Genomic DNA, 19,478 nt, shown 5'->3' on the forward strand with positions numbered 1-19,478 from the left:
CAGCTGTTCGCACTTTGTGATAACCCACCTCCCCTGTCACTACCTTCTTTTCACTCAGTCCTCACCCATCTGGAATGCAGTCAGAATTTTCTAACAGACCTTCTCCCTCTCATGCCCCTTCTATAATCTAAATTCCATCGAGCACCCAGAGTCATCTTTTTGAAACCTGAATCAAGTGACATTACCAATTTACTTAAAACTACGCTGTAGCTACTACCCATGTCACAGTGTATTCACTGTATTTTCTTATCTATTCTTGGTGCTCTGTTTTGGGGGCTTCTCCGCAGGGAGGCTGCCTTTTCCTGGGAACAGTTCTCAGAGATAGCCAACTACTGACGGGGACTTGCCTTTCACATGCGAATTAGACAATCCAAAGACCCTCATGGGAACCATCCCCTTCTTCCAGGCTCTTCCATTGTAGGAGACAATATTCTGTGCTGATCATCCAGGTCCTGGTATCAGACAGACAGGGACACCCCCTCTCTCCTACAGCCTGCCAGTAGTATTCAAAATAGCCAATCCCAAGCTGTCTCCCGTGCCCTGCCTCGCCTTTCCTGTGTTAAATACAAAAGTTCTGGACCACTTTTTTGTCCTCCACTTTTGCCTCCTGACCCATCCTGGTCATCACATGGCCTTCCCTTGTGTGCCCTGCATGTTGAGCCTAAGGGTCTGTAAGAATAAACTTCTCCCTTCATGGTAATCCTCTCCCTCCTCAACATCTGTGCGCAGATAATGAGTCACTGAGCTGCTATCTAAGGGAACAGTGTTTCACCCAGAAAACAGCCAGGACAGGAACCATGTGCAAGAGCACTGGGTGCCTCAAGAAGGGCACAAAGGGTAGCGTGGCCAGAGTTGCGTCTGCAGGGGTTCACGTGGGACAAGGTGAATCAGAGAGAGAAATGGAAACCTTGTGTCTGCCTTGTAGGCCATCAACAGGAGCTTGGAACGTTTCCTGTATGCTCTAAAATGTACCCAGGGGAAACAAATAAAATGTACCCAGGAATTGGTTGATCTGCTGTGACTCATTAGAGTTGTCTCAGCCATGTTACTTAGTACTGCGGAACTGCTTCCATTCTGCTCTCCCACTATTTCTCATCTGCTCTGATTTTCCCATCTCCACAGCACTCCCTCCTTTCAACCTATATTGCTTAGGGTTTTCATTGTTTTTGTTTTTCAGTCATTGGTGGTTAGGATGAAAGGTGTTCTAGAGCAGGAATGTACTTTCTTGGTATGTGTATGTCCCCATTGTTGATTGCAGTTCTTGTCAGTTGGCACTCAGTAAATACTGAATTGACCAAATAAATATCTGTAAATAGATTTTTAAATCATTATGAGTGGCAAGAGAGAAATCGAAGAGTGATATTGGGGTGGAGGGCTACTTTAAAACTGAGAGATACAGGGAGACCTCCATGACGAGGGAATGGTTGACATGAGTCCATCACCATGGACCACTTGTCTACAGTTTGGGTATGAATGACTCAACACTATATCCTTCACAGCACCTTGCAAAGTGCCCTCCTTAAGCTGTTCTAGGAGACATTTGTAGCGTGAATATAATGTGGAGGCTACTAAATGCTCCCATTGCTAGGACTGCTGGTTGTTGATCTCCTTGCGCCCTGTCTCTGCCCCCCAAAAACTAGCATGTGATTCCATGGGGAGCTACAGTCCCTGGGTGACAGTCATTGTTTGGGATTAGGATATGTGTGTGCTTCTGGTTCCATGAGAGCAAGAGAGATTCTACAAGGAATGGAAGGAAGAGCTGACTGGAGCTGACATCTCTTAAGAGGGTGATTCCCCCCAAGTGACACAGGTTGAACACGAAGCAGACTGATTACAAAATTCCAGGGTCATAAGCCATTGAGTGCATTCCTGGCCAGAGAGGATTTGGGAGTTGGTGAGTTTTTCCACCTACAGAGAACTAAAGATACCATTCCTGGGTTTTGAGGAGAGAGTTCCAGAATTACATTGCTTTCAGCAAAGTTCTGGGGCAAATTGCTCCACAGCCTGAACCAAAAATAATCAAGCTCCTTGGGTTCCTATGGTGTTTGATATTTGTTCTTCCCTAGGCAAGGTACTCCCAAGTTTGTCTTCCCAGGTTCTCTGCTTCCCCCAAGCAAAATAATTGAGCCAGTGCTCTTGACCTGGGAGTGGTGACGATGGCCCACTTCTGACACCCCCATTTTGGGAGCTGAAGGATCAGTGGGGTGGGTGGAAAGTAGCTTCAAGTCTTTTCAGCTGCTCTCCCCTAGTATGGAAATACTTCCTCTCAGCTGGGGTGAAAATGATAGCATACCACTATTCTGTAATCAATCTGCTTCATGTTCAGCCTGAGTCACTTGGGGGGAATCACCCTCTTAAGAGATGTCAGCTCCAGTCAGCTCTTCCTTCCATTCCTTGTAGAATCTCTCTTGTTCTCATGGAACCAGCATGGTGCCCAAGGTGGGTCTCCAACCCAGAGGTGCTGACTGGGTGGAGAAAGAGACCTCTGGGACCACACTGGCCAGGAATTTAACCTTAGCAACAACTAGCTGGGAGCAGGATGAACAACGCAGACCTTCTGCCCCTCCTGGGAAGGTAACTCTCCCACTGGGAGTTGGGAGTGAGGGACCCCTGTGCTCTCATCTGTACCACCGCACAGTAGATTCTCTCTCTCGCTGATGGGAATGTTGAAGGAGAATGAAAGTCTTTCAGTTCAAATACCAAAGACTTCCACTGTTTTTACAAAATTATAGATCATCTTGAATAAATGTTAATTTGTTGTATATCCTTAGGAACATTTCCACAGACATTAAATTTTGTTTGTTTTGTTTGCTTGTTTCATGACCTTCTTCACCAGTTTCACTAGGGAATGAGTCCACATAACTACTCATCTTGTCAAGCTAGACGTCCCTCCTTGCTCTTTTTACATTTTTTGATTTTTAAACAATTTTAGATTTAGTGTAACGTGGCAAATATAGAGTTCCCATGTAACTTCCACACACTTTCAACTCATGTTACTATTTCACAGATATGTTTACATTCGTCAAAGCAAAGAAATTAACATTGATACAATACTGTTTACCTTACAAACGATATGGATTTTACTAAATTTTTTCCCCACTATCGTCCTTGTGTTGCAGGATCCCATTCCAGGCCATCAAGTTGCATTTAATCATTTTATCTGTTTAGTTTTCTCTCATCTCTAACAGTTGTTCTGTTATCCTTGTTTTTCATGATCCAAACACTTTTGATGAGGATTCATTAGGTATCTTAAACAATGTTCATCAATTTGCATTTATCTTATCTTTTTTTTTTTTTTTTTTTTTTTTGTGATGAGTGAAGTTGGGGGTTTTGGGAAAGGATATCCCAGAACAGTTTTGTTGCCGTGTGCTCGTACCTGGTGTGAACATGACATTACTAACGATGTTAACCTCCATCAGGCGGTAAGGGTGGTGTCTGCCAGTTTCCTCTGCTGTCGAGTTACCATTTTTCTCTTTGCATACTCAGTCACCAATCCAGCCAACTCGAGGGAGTCAAGCTCCATCACCTGAAATAAAGTGTCTGTGTATCACTTGGAATTCTTTAGGAAGATTTCATTTCTCTCCCTGTATTCATTTACATGAGAGCACTACTAATTATTTTTTTTTAAGTGAATAAATACAAGTACTTACAAGAAATATGCGTGTTGTGATTCCCATTCATACACCCGGGGAGAAAAGAAAGCGAGGCCTACTCCTTCGTGATGTGTTTAGTAACTGCGACAGGGCAGCAGGGTCAAACGCGCACCGTTTCCACTTCTGTAGATGTGCGTGCGCTCGATGCGTTGGAAGCTGCATTTCATTCTCCCACCTTTGCCTGAGAGGAGTTGGGGGGGGACCCCAAAGAAGTAACCGACGGTGACCTCTAAGACATCTGTGATACGGTCTTGAAGGGTTGTTGGAACCGCTAACGTGACTGTCGGTTTCTCGTCTGCACCTCCTCAGCGCCAGGCTGGCTCCGGCTTCGCCCGGGTCCGTTCCCGTCTCAGCCCTCGCGGAGACTCGAGGCGGCGGCGGCGGCCGACCACTCCCGCACTCCGCGTCCGCACACGACCCCTCCGCCGGCGCTCAGACGCAGGGCGAGGTGCCGCGTGGGACAGACACTCCACAGCGCCGGGCTTCAGCCTGGGGTCACGGGCGGCCTCCCCAGCTCCGGGGCTCGCACGCCGCTCCTCCGGCTCCCGGGCCCGATCCGCGCATCAAGGCGCCGCAGCGCGTAGCGCTGGCCCACAGGAGGCCCCTCAGAGGGGGCCGCGTCGGAGGGGGCTTCCGGCGTCCTGGCCCCGGCGGTGCCGTCACCGCTGGAGCACCGTCTTCCGTCCAGGGGCATCTCCGGGAGGTGAGGCGCTCGGGGGACGTCACCAGCCGACCCAAAGTCCTGGTGACCACGCGTCTTGATCGCGGGCGGAGGTCCCCGCCGCCGAGCCTCGCCTTCCCCGGGCGGGACAGGGACGGCCTCGCCCCCGCCCCTAGATCCCACTCTGAGAAGCGGGTCTGAGGCGACTCTTTCGGAGAAGACACGCTCGGAAACTGCCCCACCGCGACAGTCAGCAAAGGAAAAAACCACATTACCCAGAAGGCTGTGCTCCGCGTGTCGCGCGGGCGCTGGGCCAATGACTGCCCAGGACAGGGGCATTTCTTGCGGTCCGCTCCGGCGGGGCGGGGCTCCCGGTCCCATGAGGAGGGCGTCATCCGCCTGCGCCGGGCTGGTCTTACTCGGGCTGTGGGGTTTTGAACAGGGACTTGGAAAGGGAGGGCACCTTTCCGAGGCCGGAGCGGAGACGGTGGTGTGGACCGTAGGTCCCTCCTCATGTCTTTGTGTGAGCCTGACACCCGTCCCTCGTCCTCCGTAACGGGGTGTCACGTGAGCGCCTGCGGGACGCGGGGCGCGCTCTCCGCAGCCCTGGCGCGACGCTGAGGGCCTGGGGTGCGTTTCACACTGGGGAAACTGAGGCTCGGAGTGCGACAGTCAGCCGAGGTCACCCCACTCTGGGCAGCGAAAAGGTGGCAGCCCCTCGGCCGCTTCCCCCGGGGCCCTGCTCTGCACAGGGTCCCATGATGGCGGCGGCGTGGACGGACCCCGTGTGGGTGAGTGGACGATGCCCTTAGCATTGCTGCCCCTCTGCTGCGGCGGCTCCGGGGCGCCTGCAGGCCAAGGATGCCCTTCGGTTTCATTTTCTCCTTGTCGTTTGTTGACAGGAAGTGGCTGGCGTGTCCCTTGATCCGTAGTGCTGCAGCTGTGGCGGATCTCGGGCGGTGCTCAGTCTAGGCACGAAGGATGAGAAGTGCTGGCTTCCAAGGGCTCCCTCGCTTACTAATCCCGCCCTCTGCCATGACCTGCAGGGGCCTACCCGTGCCCCCGCCAACCTCCTCTGGCCTTTCGGGCTGTACCAGCCTGACCATGCTAGGTTCTCCTTCACCACCAGCCTTTGTCCCTGCACTGGCCTTTGCCTGGGATACTCCCCCGGTGACGTTTCAGGGCCTCCCTCTCACATCCTCTGGCCTCTGCTCAGATGTCACTCGCTTGGAGAGAATGTTCATAGCAGTTCAGCCGAAATGGGCCCTTCCCTGCTTGCCCATCATCCGGCATTGTTGTGTAGGGAGCCTGGCAAAATTAAACAAGTGACTGTGGTTGAATTTGTCTAGGATGTGGTGGGAGCAAAGCGAGACCAGTAACAGGAGATGCGCGATAGCTGACCTCCACTCGTTCTTGCTGTGGGCTGACAGGCATAACCTATCACCTCTTAATCCTCGGCTCCTCTGAGTTGAGTTGTGTTGTTATCTCTGTTTTGCACAAGAACATCTTGAGGCTCAGAGGTTTACTGCTCCAACTCACTGCAGCTCTTAAGTAGCAGAATCAGCCAGTGTGTTGACCACCCCAGCCTGCATTTTTACTCTTTTCTCTACAAAGAGCAGACAGGGATACTTGGAGGTGACACCTGAAGTCAACTTTGTAAGCCAAGCAGGCTTCCATACAGGCCTTGGGCATGACGTGGGGATATGGCATTTTAGCAAGTGGAAATGTGGGGACAAAAAGGGTAGATTGGTTGTTTAAGGCGTCCCCAGGGTACCGGTGTGATTTCCATGGCTCCTCTACCCCCGTTGCTGAGACATAACCCTGGGAGGGCCAGACTGTGCGTCATGTGCTGGATGTTCCATCATACTCTTACCCGTGACAGACACTGTGACAAATCAAAGGCTCTTCTCATGGCCAAAGCCCGCATTGTCCTCAGTAACTTCTATTTTCTGGGCCTGAAGTATTTTCTCCTCAGCAATATGTGCTGTTGAGACTCAGGTGGTTGGGGTGGGGGGTTTAAGTTCCTTCACAGTTGCCAAAGCCAGAGGGTGAGGGGAAGACTCATGTGGGAAAAAGAAACAGTGACTCATTGTGGATTCTCCTTGGTAGTCTCTGAGGAGCAGAAGGCAGTGGGACCCGATCCAGGCCCTCCCACTTCCCAAGCAGGTGCCACCACCTCAGGTGATGGTCCTGTGAGGTGGGTGACGATGAGTTGCGCCTCTGCCCGTGTCTGCAGAATTATGTTCAATGATGGCTGAAACGAATGTGGCTGGGAAATTTATATGAAGTTCCTCACATCTTCATTGACTCCTTTACTAATGGAGGAGTGTCAGGATTATGCCATTAGACCCTAGACCAGAGGGACCAGAGGGACCTCAGTTCAGAGCCTGCCTCTCCTCATACCACATGTGAACTGTGGATAAACTACTGAAGCCCCCTGGACCTCAGGGCCCTGACTGGCAGGAACGTGGTAATGATACTGACTTCACAGGCTGTGGCTAGTCACCCCAGTGTTTCTTTTACAAAGATTTTTTTCTTTAATTCTCATACTCTTACTGCTGGGTGAGATTTACTGTATTAATCCAGAAATTGAGGCTCAGAGAAATGACGTGAGGCTCCTAAGTGCGCATGCAGGCAAGTGTTGATTCTAAGACGTGGGTTTCAAACCTCAGGATTATGGCTTCAGAGCTGGGGACGTTCACATTAGCAGGACAGGAAGCGCATCGGCACGAGTCAGGTGTGCAGTGAAGATCGGTGAGTCTGGGCTGCTCTTGCTGTAATTGTTATTGGTGCTGTTTTCGTTATCTTTTTTACTCTCTCCCATCCCTGTGGCGTCTTAAAGCCCTTACCACTCTGTGCCTCACAGTCCACATGGGAAGGTCCCGACCTCACGCCGTTCTCCACTGGCTCCCACGCAGGAGGTGCTGTCCCTCATGCTGCTGTAATCAGGGCAAAACAGCATCTCTGCCTCCTTGAGTTCCGCACAGAGCTCAGCCCTCAGGGGGTGTTTGGTCACTCTGATCCCTTCCCATCGAGAGAAATGGGCTGTGATTCCAATCAGCAGCCCCAGCAGCCCCAAGACCAACACACTGCCTCTGTTTGACTTTTCAGATGCCTGTGACCTTCGATGATGTGGCGGTGACTTTTACCCGGGAGGAGTGGAGACAGCTGGACCCGGCCCAGAGGACCCTGTACCAGGAAGTGATGCTGGAGACGTGTGGGCTCCTGGTCTCTCTGGGTAAGGCCTCCCTAACTCTGTGGTGTGGGAGACCTGTCACCTCCTTCACTCTGCTCTCTGGCTGCAGCCCTGCTGCTTGAGAAGGTCTCTATAGCCCTCCCGTCCTCTCCATTTCAGTCATTTTCTAGACTCCTCTCTTCCTGCCTGCTCTCCTATGTCTCAGGGAGGGTTAAGCAAGGAACATAGTTTACTTTTGGTCACAGCCAAAGGAGAAGAAATGGGGTTTTCTCACAAAGCCTAAAGGCAGGGATTCCATCTGGGCCCCTTGAGGGACTGATACAGGAACTTAGAGAAACACAATTAATCCCTGCTTTGGGGGCTTTTGCCCTGGCTTCTCTCTGTGGGTCTGCTTGTGTTTTTGTCTTTTTACAGTGACTTTTTCTGCCACGGCTATTTCGTAGCAGGAAGTGGCTGCCCAGTCCTTGCCATCAGAGGCCCCTTGTTCCTGTCTCTACTCCTTTTTATATGCCGATACTGTTTCTTTTCACTCCGTTAATTCTCCCAACATGCCATCCTTGGCAAATAAGGAAAATAGGGCCACTGCAGCAAGTCCCTCATAAAGCTTAATCTCTTCACTTTAAAAGACACATCTTCATTGTGAAAAGCTCTCCTCTGCATTTTTTGGTGGTTTCTTTTGTGAAATGTTGGCCAGAATAGATGATTTAATTTATATTTTTAAGATTTTATTTATCTGACACAGAGAGAGAAAGACAGTGAGAGAAGGAGGACATGCAGGGGGAGTGGAAGGAGGAGAAGCAGGCTTCCCACTGAGCAGGAAGAGGGAGAAGCAGGCTCCCGGCTGAGCATTGAGCTCCATGCGGGGCTCAATCCCAGGACCCTGGGATCATGACCTGAGCTGAAGGCAGATGCTTAACCATTTGAGCCATCCAGGCACCCTCTCTGTTCTATTTCTGATATTAGTAATTTGTGTCTTTTCTTATTTTTTCTTTGTTAGCCTGGCTAGAAGGTTATCAATTTTATTGATCTTTTTAGAGAGCCAAATTTTGGTTTTGTTGATTTTTTCTATTTTCTGTTTTCAATTTCATTGATTCCTGCTCTAATTCTTATTTCTTTTGTAGTGTTTATTTTGCATTTAATTTACTCTTCTAGTTGCCTAAGGTGGAAATTTATATAACTGACTTCAGATCTTTCTTTTAAAAAAATATGTATCCTACTATAAATTTCCTGCAAAGCATTGCTTTGCTCCATCCCACAAATTTCGATAAGTTTTATTTTTGGTTTTTTAGTTAGTTTAAAGATTATTTATTTATTCATTTTTAGTAACCTGTACACCCAGCGTGAGACTCAAACTCATGACCCCAGAATTAAGAGTCACATGCTCTTCCAACTGAGCTAGACAGGTGCCCCATATTTTTGTTTTCATTTAGTTCAAAATATTTTTTACTTTCTTGAGATTGCTTCTTAGACCTGTATGTTATTTAAAAGTATGTTGTTTAGTCTTTACCTATTTGGTGATTTTCCAGTTATATTTCTGTTATTAATTTCTAGGTAATTACTCTATGGTCTGAGGGCAGACATTTTATGGTTTCTATTCTTTTTTTTTCCTTTCAATCATTAATGTTTAATTTCAAATCATGGGTTTGCTCATTTCTATTTAAGTTTTGTTTTTTGCCTCCTGATTTTTCCCCTGTTTTTTTTAATGATTTCTGTTCCTTTTAAAATTTATTAAAGTGTGTTTTTATGGCCCAGAATATAATCTATCATGGGAATGTTCCATGTGAGTTTGAGAAGAATGTGTATCTGTTTTTGGATATAGTCTGCAGATGTCAGTTATAGCCAGTTAATTGATGGTATTGTTGAGTTCACCTATGTCATTACTAGCTTTCTGCCTTTCGGATCTGTACATTGCTCCTAGAGGAATAGTGTGATCTCCAACTTTGATGGTGGATTCATCTATTTCTTCTTGTCATACTATCAATTTTTGCCTCGTGTAGTTTGACAGTGTTGCCAGACACATATGGATTAAGGATTTTTCTGTCTTCTTTGCAAATTAACCTATTTATCATTATGTAATGCCTTCTTTATCCCTGGTAACTTTCCTTGCTTTGAAGTCTTTTCTGTCTGAAATTAACATAGATATGCTTGCTTTCTTTTGATTAGTATTAGCATATTTTATTAACATATTAGTGTATTTTTCTTTTTTTTTTTTAAGATTTTATTTATTATTTATTTGACAGGCAGAGATCACAAGTAGGCAGAGAGGCAGGCAGAGAGAGAGAGGAGGAAGCAGGCTCCCTGCTGAGCAGAGAGCCCGATGCAGGGCTTGATCCCAGAACCCTGGGTTCATGACCTGAGCTAAAGGCAGAGGCTTTAACCCGCTGAGCCACCCAGGTGCCCCTTAGTGTATTTTTCTACATTCATTTATTTTCAACACGTTTGTGTCTTTATATTTACAGTGGGTTTCTTATAGACAATCTATAGTTGGGTTTTGTTTTGTTTTTGTCTTTGTTTTTAAGATTTATTCATTTATTGGAGTGGCTGGGTGGCTCAGTTGTTAAGCGTCTGCCTTCAGCTCAGGTCATGATCCCAGGGTCCTGAGATCAAGCCCCTCATTGGGCTCCCTGCTCTTTGGGAAGTCTCATTCTCCCACTCCCACTCCACCTGTTTCTGTTTCCTCTCTGTTGTCTCTTTCTCTGTCAAATAAATAAAATCTTTAAAAAAAAGAGAAAGATTTATTCATTTTTTTTAGAGAGAGGGAAAGCACAGTGGGAGGGGCAGAGGGAGAAGGAGAGAGAACTTCAAGCAGAGTCTGCACTGAGCACGTGGAACCTGACACGGCTCAGTCTCACGCCCCTGAGATCACGACCTGAGCTGAAACCAACAGTCAGACACTTAACTGTGCCACCCAGGCACTCCGGGGTCTTGTTTTTTGATCCACTCTGACAATCTGTGTTATAATGGAGCATTTAGAAAAACATTGATGTTCTAAGTGATGTTGATGTAAAGCGATTAATATTTACCATGTTTGTCACTGTTCCTATTTATTGTCCTTGTTCCTGTTTTTGTCTTCCAGTTTTCCTGTCTGGTATAAACCCTTCTCTTTACTCAGAGTACCCAGCCCCTCTGCCTACCTCAGACTGTCGATAATCAGGGATGCCATTTGTGAAACGGTGGAAACCAGGGTTTTTTAACCTACCAGGTGGGGTGCCATCACTTGGGGAGTGTTTACAATCAGATGGCTAGGCTTCACCCAAAGGTTTTGTGTAAATTAGTCCACGGTGGCATTCAGGCTTACCAGGTATGGCTGAGGCACAGGGAAGCTGAGGCCCCTGACTGGGTTAATTAGGAAGCGCCTTCAGGAGATAGGTCCGAACAGTGCTGGGATTCTACAGGCTGGAGATCAAAGGGATTTGGTGCTGTCGCTGGAGCCAGCACTGATGTCTGCAGTCTTTGGGGCCCCATAATGATGTTTTATGCGTTGGTTTCCAGGTCATACTTTGTTTGGATGGATGCAAGCAGCTTCATTCTGAGGCCTTCTCCAAATTCTGAAGTCCCCGTCTAGATTGAGGGTTTCTTTCCTCTCACCACAATTTCCACAACATTTTTCTGTCTCTTTGAACAGGCTGCCCTTTGCCCAAACCAGAGCTGATCTGCGCCTTGGATCACAGCCCAGAGTTACGGACATTGAAGAGAGGCCTCTCCCCTAACTCCTGCCCAGGTGGGTGCCAGCAGCGGGCCCGGTCAGGGTCACAGCAGCTTGCAGACAGCACAGTGATTACTGCCTCTGGAATCTGTGGAAGTTTTATTATTGTGGCCTCTCTAGAGGCTTAGGATCCATGAGCCTTTTAACCTGTGGTCCTTCTGCCCACCCCGTCCAGCCCTATCACAATCCCCAGCGCTCCTGTGGAGGTGTGGGGCCTGTTAGATTGTAAGTTCGGGCTCTCAGCCCTAGCTACTTGGGACCCACGGCAGCCTTGTGGTCCTGGAGAGGGTGCATGGTCTCACTGTGCCTTTATACATAAGCTCAGCCAGTGTAAATAGAGCGGCTCTAACAGGCATATTCCAGAATCTTGGTGGCTCAGCACATGAAAGTCCTTTTGTCACCCAGCGACTGTGGAGTCAGCGTGGAGCTGTGCACCACGCAGTTATTCAGGGATTCTGGTACCTCCTGCCATCACGAGACTTGCACGTTGTTCTGGCATCTTCCAGCTGGCAGAGGGGAAACGGGAGAAGAAAGGAAGGTGTCATACCCACATCCGGTCACACTGTTTCTCCTCACATTCCACCAACAAGACATCTGGCCCCACTTAAGCACCTGGGGCTGGAAAATGAGGCTGAGCTGTGTGTCCAAGGAGAGAACAAATGGTTCGGTGGGTGTCGTCTGCTGCACTCAGTCTCTTCCTGAGTCAGTGGGTTGTCTGAGGACGCACCAGATTGTGCATGAAACTGGCTCACGCTGGCCCTGACCCACAGTGAGCGAATGGCTCAGGAAAAGTGAGCTGTTGGTGTTATTCACGTCATAATATTAACCCTCATGAGTAACGATAGTACCTCAGACTTCCTTCTGCGTCACCAGGAAACAAGCTCTACCCTGCATTCCACCCTTTTTTGCCTTCTCCATCCACCCATCCTCCCGGTGCCAGTCAGACACTCAGACACTCCCTCGCTCCAAGTCCTCGCACCCCTCCTGTCTGCTTAACCTTCCAGCTAATGTTTGGCTTCCATTCTGCAGACCTGGGCTGCTGAGGCCCTGGGGATGTCTGGTGTGGTGACTGGCGCCTCCGCAGAGCCGGGCACTCTCGCCTCTGGTGGCCCCTTGGGCTTTCATCCCGAGTATGTGTCTGTTCGGCCCCTTGGAAGGTGTTCCTAGTCTTCACCCTCATCACCAGTCTCACATCTGTGAGTGTGGAAAAGACAGTTCGTGCCCAACATGCCTAAGAGGGAGCTCGGGATTCTGCTGCTCCTCCCGCCTCCCACGCACGTCAGAAGGCCGTCTGTGACTGCAGATAACTCCTCAGCACCTCGCCGCCACCAGCCCCTACCAGCCTCCCACGAATGACTCCCCTCCCCCTCTCCTCCCCGAGACCCATCCTGATACTCCCACGTCCAGGTTTTCAACTTTTGCCTGGGTGAGAGCTGGTCTCCCCGCATCTCCTGTGTGCCTCTCATCCGCCTCGTCTTCCCCACTGGTTCCCCCAGCCATGGATGGCTCATTCCAGACCTTCACCACACCCCTCGGCCACTGATGTCTTCGCATATTTTCATGTAGAAAATAGTCTGTGTTCTTGCGTTGCTTGATCGCCAACCGTTACACATTGATCTGAATCTCTCCTGTGTGTGACTTCCCTTCCCAGAGGAGGCCTTGCCCCCGACCACGGCAAAGCACCACACTAGAGGCCAGATCACACCTTGTCAGGGAATTGGCTTCTTCGCTGCTTTTCTGCCTCTTCTGTAACTTTACCCGTTCTCGGCTCAGCAGAAAAATACGCTTGGTTGTGTCACAGAAGAGGAAAGTAAATGAAAAAGGCCTATAACTCTCCAGTGTCTTCACACTGGTATCAATTCTGTTTCCCCGTATAACCCATCTTCTTGGAAGTTGGAAGTTGTCTCACTCTTTTTTTTTTTTTTTTTTTTAGATTTTATTTTTTACTTATTTATTTTTAGATTTTATTTATTTATTTTTCAGAAAGAGAGAGAGAACAAGCAGGGAGATTGGCAGGCAGAGGGAGAAGCAGGCTCCTCTCTGAACGAGGAACCCAATGTGGGACTCGATCCCAGGACCTTGGGATCATGACCTGAGCCAAAGGCGGGCGTTCAACTGACTGAGGCACCCAGGTGTCCCAATATTTTATTTATTTATTTGAGAGAGAGAGAAAGAGCATGAGCAGGGGGAAAGGGAGAAGCAGATTCCCCACTGAACAAGGATCCTGACATAGAGCCCGATCCTGGGACTCCAGGATCGTGACCTGAGCCAAAGGTAGACGCTTAACAACTGAGCCACCCAGGCGCCCCAAGTTGCCTCATTCTTGCAAGAGATGTCTACACTTGTGGTCTCTTGTACAAAAATCTTAAGAGGTCCGCTTGATGAATCATTGTGTGTATAGACTCACATAACCACCACCTGTGTTAATATTTAGTTTCTACCGTGGTCTGTGGCTTTGCTTTCTGTGGTTTCAGTTACCTGCGGTCAGTTATGGTCCAGAAGCAGAGGATTGTTCTTCTGATGTGTCATTAGAAGGACACCAGTAGCCTAATACTGTGTCACATGCCTGTGTCATTCACCTCACTTCATCTCATCGTATAGGCATTTTATCATCTCACAGCATCACAAGAAGGGAGAGTGCCGTATAATAAAATATTTTGAGTGAGAGACCATGTTCATGTAACTTTTATTACAGTATTTGTTTTAATTGTTCTATTTTATTATTACTTACTTTTGTTAATTTCTTATGTGCCAAATTTATAAATTAAACTTTATTATAAGTGTATTTATACATTTTGTATATATATATATATAAAATATATATATATATAAAATATTATATATAGGGTTGGTACTACCCACAAATTCAGGGACCCACTGGGGTCTTGAAACAAATCCCCCACAGATAAGGGAACTACTGTACAACATTTCCAGCACCTCGTCAGGGTCTCATGCCTTCAGTAGCCCCTTCCGCTAGGTAATCCCTTTTGAGACCATCAGCATGAATTTGTGTTGACTTGGAGCCCCACTGCATGGTGTCTGTGTGTCCCTCTCCTCTTGACCTTCGTTACGTCTACGCGAGTCTTTTCCTCCTCCAACGCGTACAGTTGGAGTTTGTTCACTCTCGGTCGAGTAGGACGTCTCATTGTGTGAAAAACTGCCAATCGTTCATCCATTCCCCTCTTGGTGGGCATTCCTCTTGTTTTCAACTTAGTGCTGCTGAGAATATTCTTGTTATGTGTCTTGGTGTAGATAAGCACTAATTTCTGTTAGGAACAGATTCCGGTATGTTTCTAGTTCAGGTTGGCTTTATTGGAAAATGCCAGGCAGTGCTGGAGAGGCCGAACCCTTTCACATTCCCACCATTCACCTGTGAAAGTGGTGACATCGTTCTCTTTGTGCTTTGAGGCCCTGTGAGGGGGTTGCTCTGTGCCACAGCACTGAAAATGTTCTTTATACAGTCACCGCTTTGCTCCTAATTTTCAAATACAGCAGCCAGCCATAGTAATGATGGGTAATGGCCCACAATTTCCCGAACAATCCCCCAGGGGCTAGCAGTGTGCTGACCACTTTACAGGCATTTTCTCATTTAACCTTCAGGACAGTCTGTGAGGCAGAAACTGAGAGACGCTCAGTTTTTCAGACGAGGGATTTGAGATGGGAACAGCTAAGTAATTTGTCCAATATCAGCTCGCTTGGTACAGGTAGGATTCGCACCAAGCGTTCAGCCAATGCTCTGAATCTCTGTGCTTGTGAATTCATAATTCAGCAGGCTTCTAGATTGTGTCCTGAGCATCTGATCCTCCTGCGGTCTCCGCCCCTAATCTCCCAAGACCTCCCTTCTCTTCTTCTGGTGACTTTAATGTTGGCTCGGCAGGCATCTCATGGACCACTGTTTCTACTCTTCAGTACTCTTCCGGGTCAGTCCACGCATTCTGACACTGCCAGTTTATATGCTCGCTAATTAGGTCCCAGATGCATGTTATTTGACTAACCCATAATAAAAATTTAGAGCTGACATGTAGCCATGTTTTGCGCAGCATCTGGTATCCTACTGAACGTGGTTCATGTATGAACGTGGCAAATGCAGGATTTCACTTCATCCTCACAGAGTCCTACAGCACAGTCTTTATTTCTGGCTTTACTTTTTAGGAGACAAAGGGAGAGCTTACGAAATGTGAGTGCCTTGCCAGGTGCTACGGAGCTCATACTGAGTTTTTGTGGGACTTGGGCCTAGGGTTTCTGTGGTTGGAGACCATGATCTTAACCATAACATTGCTGTGACCTCTAATCCTTGCTTCGTGGACCTCAGGTACAAATTTTGATTTGTACCAAGCCAAACCTTGGCTGATGACACATTGTCATCACTGATTCACGAATGACCATGATTAATTAATGTATTATCTAAGTTGTCTGCTCATTCATTTCTTTTTGAAAATAATACAGTTAACATCACAGACAAGAATGAGTACAGTGCTCATGCCAACAGTCTGGTCAGCCTGGACTGCTGTAACGAGAATGCCACAGGCTGGAGGATGAAACAACGTTTATTTCCCACGGTTCTGGAGGCCAGAAGTTTAAGGTCTGGTGTCTGGTGAGGGCCCTCTTCCTGGTTTGCAGAAAAGAGTCTCCTCTTCCCTTCTCACTTGGCGCTGAGAAGACGCAAAAGCTCTTGTGTTTCTGCTTGTTAGGATACCAGTCCCGTGTCAGGGGCTGCACTCTTACCAGCCCCATCCTCTGGTACCCTGCAGGTTCCCTGAGTCTTGGAAGACTCAGCCTTTGTTCATTCCATCAGCTAAGGCTGAAATGGCTTTCCTGTTTTCTCTAAATGGCAATTTCTCACATTCCTCGTCTGGAAACCCTCACCGGCCTCTTCCCAGCTGCCGTGGAGGCTGCGTTGGGTGCCCCTTTGCTGGCCTCTTGGAGCATCTGGAGCATTCTTGCTTTGAGCAAACCCAGCACACACTGTGTCATTACTCTGTGTTCTTGTCCCTAGTTGCCAGACACTCTGTCCCCCATCTCTTCTCTCCCTCTGGGTTTCTGCTCAAAGGTTTCAAGAATTCAAGGTCTGAAAAGAAATTGCAAACTGGATTTTAGAGATTTGAAAACATGGCAGGCACAGAGCCATTGTTTTCATCTTTATTCCCACTGAAATGGCGATTTTGTTTTTCTGTGTTGCCATCTCTAGTAAGCCCGTCTATATATTGTATTCCCTTCAGGTGACACCACAAAACCTGAGACCCCAGAGCTTTCCCTTTCTCACCTTGCCTTGTCTGAGGAAGTCTCACCACAGGAACAACAGGCTCAGCAGGCTCTGGGGGGCTCCCAGTTGGGGCAAGGCATGAGTCAGGATTGGCCATCGGAAATGCTGGAAGGCCAGTTGAAACCAGGGATAGACCCCCAAACGAAGAAGCTCCTTGGGAACATGAAGCCTAAACATGATGGTTTAGGGACAGATGATGGTCTACACTCAAGGACTGTACAGCAGCCGATCCCTGCAGGACATGTTCTCCACGGTTATGACTCACAGGGACTACTGAAAGATCCCTTGATTCACGAAGGGAAACGTCCCTATCAGTGTGAGGAACGACAAAAAGTGTTTACCAAGAATTGCTTTCTTGTGCGACGTGAGCAGATTTCCACTGGAGCAAAACCCTATGAATGCATCGAGTGTGGGAAGACTTTTAGCAAGAGCACACACCTCCTGCAGCACCGCATGATCCACACGGGGGAGCGGCCCTACGAGTGCATGGAGTGCAGGAAGGCCTTCAACCGCAGGTCACACCTCACGAGGCACCAGCGGATTCACACTGGAGAGAAGCCTTATAAGTGCAGTGAATGTGGGAAGGCCTTCACCCACCGCTCCAATCTAGTCTTGCATAACAGGAGCCACACTGGAGAAAAGCCCTTTGTGTGCAAAGAATGTGGGAAAGCCTTCCGTGATAACACAGGTTTCCTTCGGCACTACATCATCCACACGGGAGAGAAGCCCTTTGAGTGCATGGAGTGCGGGAAGGCCTTCAACCGCAGGTCACACCTCACGTGGCACCAGCAGATTCACACCGGAGTGAGACCCTTTGAATGCAATGAATGTGGGAAAGCCTTTTGCGACAGCACGGACCTCATTCAGCACTACGTCATCCACACAGGAGAGAAGCCATACAAGTGCCTCGAGTGTGGGAAGGCCTTCTACCGCCGGTCACACCTCAAGCAGCACCAGCGGAGTCACACTGGGGAGAAGCCCTATGTGTGCGGTGAGTGTGGAAAGGCCTTCACCCACTGCTCTACTTTCATCTTGCACAAAAAGGCCCACACTGGAGAAAAACCCTACGAGTGCAAGGAATGTGGGAAAGCCTTTAGCAATCGATCAGACCTCATCCGACACTTCAGCATCCACACTGAGGAGAAACCCTATGAGTGCATGGAGTGCGGGAAGGCCTTCAACCGTCGGTCATACCTCATGAGACACCAGCGGATTCACAGTGGAGAGAAGCCCTATGAATGCGTGGAGTGTGGTAAAGCCTTTTGCCAGAGGGCAAACCTCATTCGACATGCTATCATCCACACTGGGGAGAAGCCCTATGAGTGCAACGAGTGTGGAAAGGCCTTTACGTACTGCTACACTTTTATCTTGCATAAAAGGGCTCACATTGGAGAAAAACCTTTTGAGTGTAAAGAATGTGGGAGAGCCTTCAGCACTAAGAAAGACCTCATTCGACACATCAGCATCCATGCTGGAGAGAAGCCCTATGAGTGCACGGAGTGCGGGAAGGCCTTCAACCGCCGGTCAGGGCTCACGAGGCACCAGCGGATTCACAGTGGAGAGAAGCCCTATGAATGCATGGAGTGTGGGAAATCCTTCTGCTGGAGCACCAACCTCATCCGACACTCCGTTATCCACACTGGAGAGAAGCCCTATGAGTGCAGTGAGTGTGGGAAAGCCTTCAGTCGCAGCTCGTCCCTCACTCAGCATCAGAGGATTCATACTGGGAGAAACCCTGTCCGTGTAACCGAAGTGGGAAGACCCTTCACGAGCGGGCAGTCCTTAGTCAACCACCAAGAGCTCCTGTTGGGGAAAGACTTCTTGAATGTAACCACTGAGGAAGCTTCTTACTCAGAATCTGATCGTTCATACCAAAGAGAACCCCCTCAGTTTCCTTCCCGATGAGAAACCCTCTGTTGCAGGACATCATTTGTCATCTGAGGAGTCAGACTGGAAACTTACCCCATCTGGACCCTTATCCTGCATCTGAGAATTCATCCAGGAGTGTGATCCAATCATTCTCATGCACTTAGTGTAACCATCAGCCACATCTTTCTCCTCAGTTTACACTGAAAAATTATCTCAGGGATATTTAAACAAAGGAGGAAAAGACATAAAAGAGAAAGAAATACAAGCGTGGCTTCTTTCAGACTTCTGTTACAAGCCTATGGCAGTTTGTTTTTCCTTATCTCATTTGGGAAAGGGGAGGATGTTGTTTCAGAGTTCACAGAGCCTTGTCGCCTCTTTCTTATGTATGTTTCCACTGCTGTCCATTGTCAGGACAGTTGAACATTTAAGGTGTGTCTGAAAACGTTTATTGAAAGCCTTTGTTCTGCAGCTTTGTCTCCACCCTTGAGTAGCATAAGTCTTAATGAGAAATATAAAGGCTTGAGTTATGAAATGTTATATTGTAGGAGATTAAAATGACATATGAATGGGCCCACTGTACCACATTCTTAAGACTTGGATTTAAAAAAACACACACACACAAAATTTTTTTCATGTGTATTTAACAACCCACTACTTGTACTTGCTCTTGATCTACTTGTTTATTGTTTTTTGTTTGTGTGATGAAGATGGCAGTGTAGCTATGTGACCTTCCCTGGTGAACCTGAATTCTTCCCTCTGCGGTTCCTAAGCTTCTCCAGTCCTCCTCAGAGAGACTCTTCCCAAGTCCACATCAGTTGTTTTCTAGGGATTGAATTAGAGCTAAAACAAAATAAAACACATGGCTAAATTAGCTTAAAAAAACAAACATACAAACAAACAAACTCAGAAAAGCACAGAGAAGGAATCTCATTTTTACTCTTAAAAAAGATTGTGTGAAGATTTGCTATTGAGGAAATTGACTAGAATTTTAACAGACAAAATTAGTATGTGCACATGCAGTTATCTGTAGAGTTTCACAGTTGTTACTATGGCCTTAGTCCTGGTATACTAAGTTAGGACTAGTACCTTTTATCAGGGTCTTTTGGAATTCCTTTGGTATTTTTTGTTGT

The 19,478-nt window shown here is 47.9% G+C and overlaps 1 protein-coding gene and 1 long non-coding RNA gene across 6 annotated transcripts; one reads left to right on the top strand and one right to left on the bottom strand.

Annotated features, from left to right (window-relative positions):
• Window positions 1-2,914: 2,914 nt before the first annotated feature.
• Window positions 2,915-3,981, bottom strand: LOC116861181. Its single transcript, XR_004381422.1, has 2 exons — window positions 3,651-3,981; window positions 2,915-3,526 (listed from the first exon to the last, which is right to left on the bottom strand). It is a non-coding gene; the product is annotated as an uncharacterized LOC116861181 (long non-coding RNA).
• A 775-nt stretch (window positions 3,982-4,756) lies between these two features.
• On the top strand, window positions 4,757-18,776 carry ZNF543 (zinc finger protein 543). Of its 5 annotated transcripts, none has more exons than XM_032847639.1 (5): window positions 5,049-5,105; window positions 6,987-7,068; window positions 7,426-7,552; window positions 11,136-11,231; window positions 16,436-18,776. In XM_032847639.1, the coding sequence occupies exons 3-5, from the start codon at window positions 7,426-7,428 to the stop codon at window positions 18,382-18,384; spliced, it is 2,172 nt and encodes a 723-aa protein (XP_032703530.1). In that variant the 5' UTR covers window positions 5,049-5,105; window positions 6,987-7,068; the 3' UTR covers window positions 18,385-18,776. The 5 variants fall into 5 exon arrangements, with proteins under 5 accessions (XP_032703528.1, XP_032703530.1, XP_032703531.1 ...); XM_032847640.1 differs by having other exon boundaries at window positions 5,055-5,105; window positions 7,025-7,068; XM_032847637.1 differs by lacking the exon at window positions 6,987-7,068 and having other exon boundaries at window positions 4,757-5,105.
• Window positions 18,777-19,478: the final 702 nt, after the last annotated feature.

This window comes from Lontra canadensis, unplaced genomic scaffold (genome assembly GCF_010015895.1).
Source record: "Lontra canadensis isolate GAN:19392208 unplaced genomic scaffold, GSC_riverotter_1.0 scaffold191, whole genome shotgun sequence".
In the NCBI taxonomy this organism is placed as follows: Eukaryota; Metazoa; Chordata; class Mammalia; order Carnivora; family Mustelidae; genus Lontra; species Lontra canadensis.

Excerpts from the sequence above, each read along its gene's own strand:
- ZNF543 (XM_032847637.1), top strand. The coding sequence starts at position 5,073 with ATGATGGCGGCGGCGTGGACGGACCCCGTGTGG. Across the intron at positions 5,106-7,425 it reads CGTGGACGGACCCCGTGTGG|ATGCCTGTGACCTTCGATGA; the intron begins GTGAGTGGACGA and ends TTGACTTTTCAG. Across the intron at positions 7,553-11,135 it reads TGGGCTCCTGGTCTCTCTGG|GCTGCCCTTTGCCCAAACCA; the intron begins GTAAGGCCTCCC and ends CTCTTTGAACAG.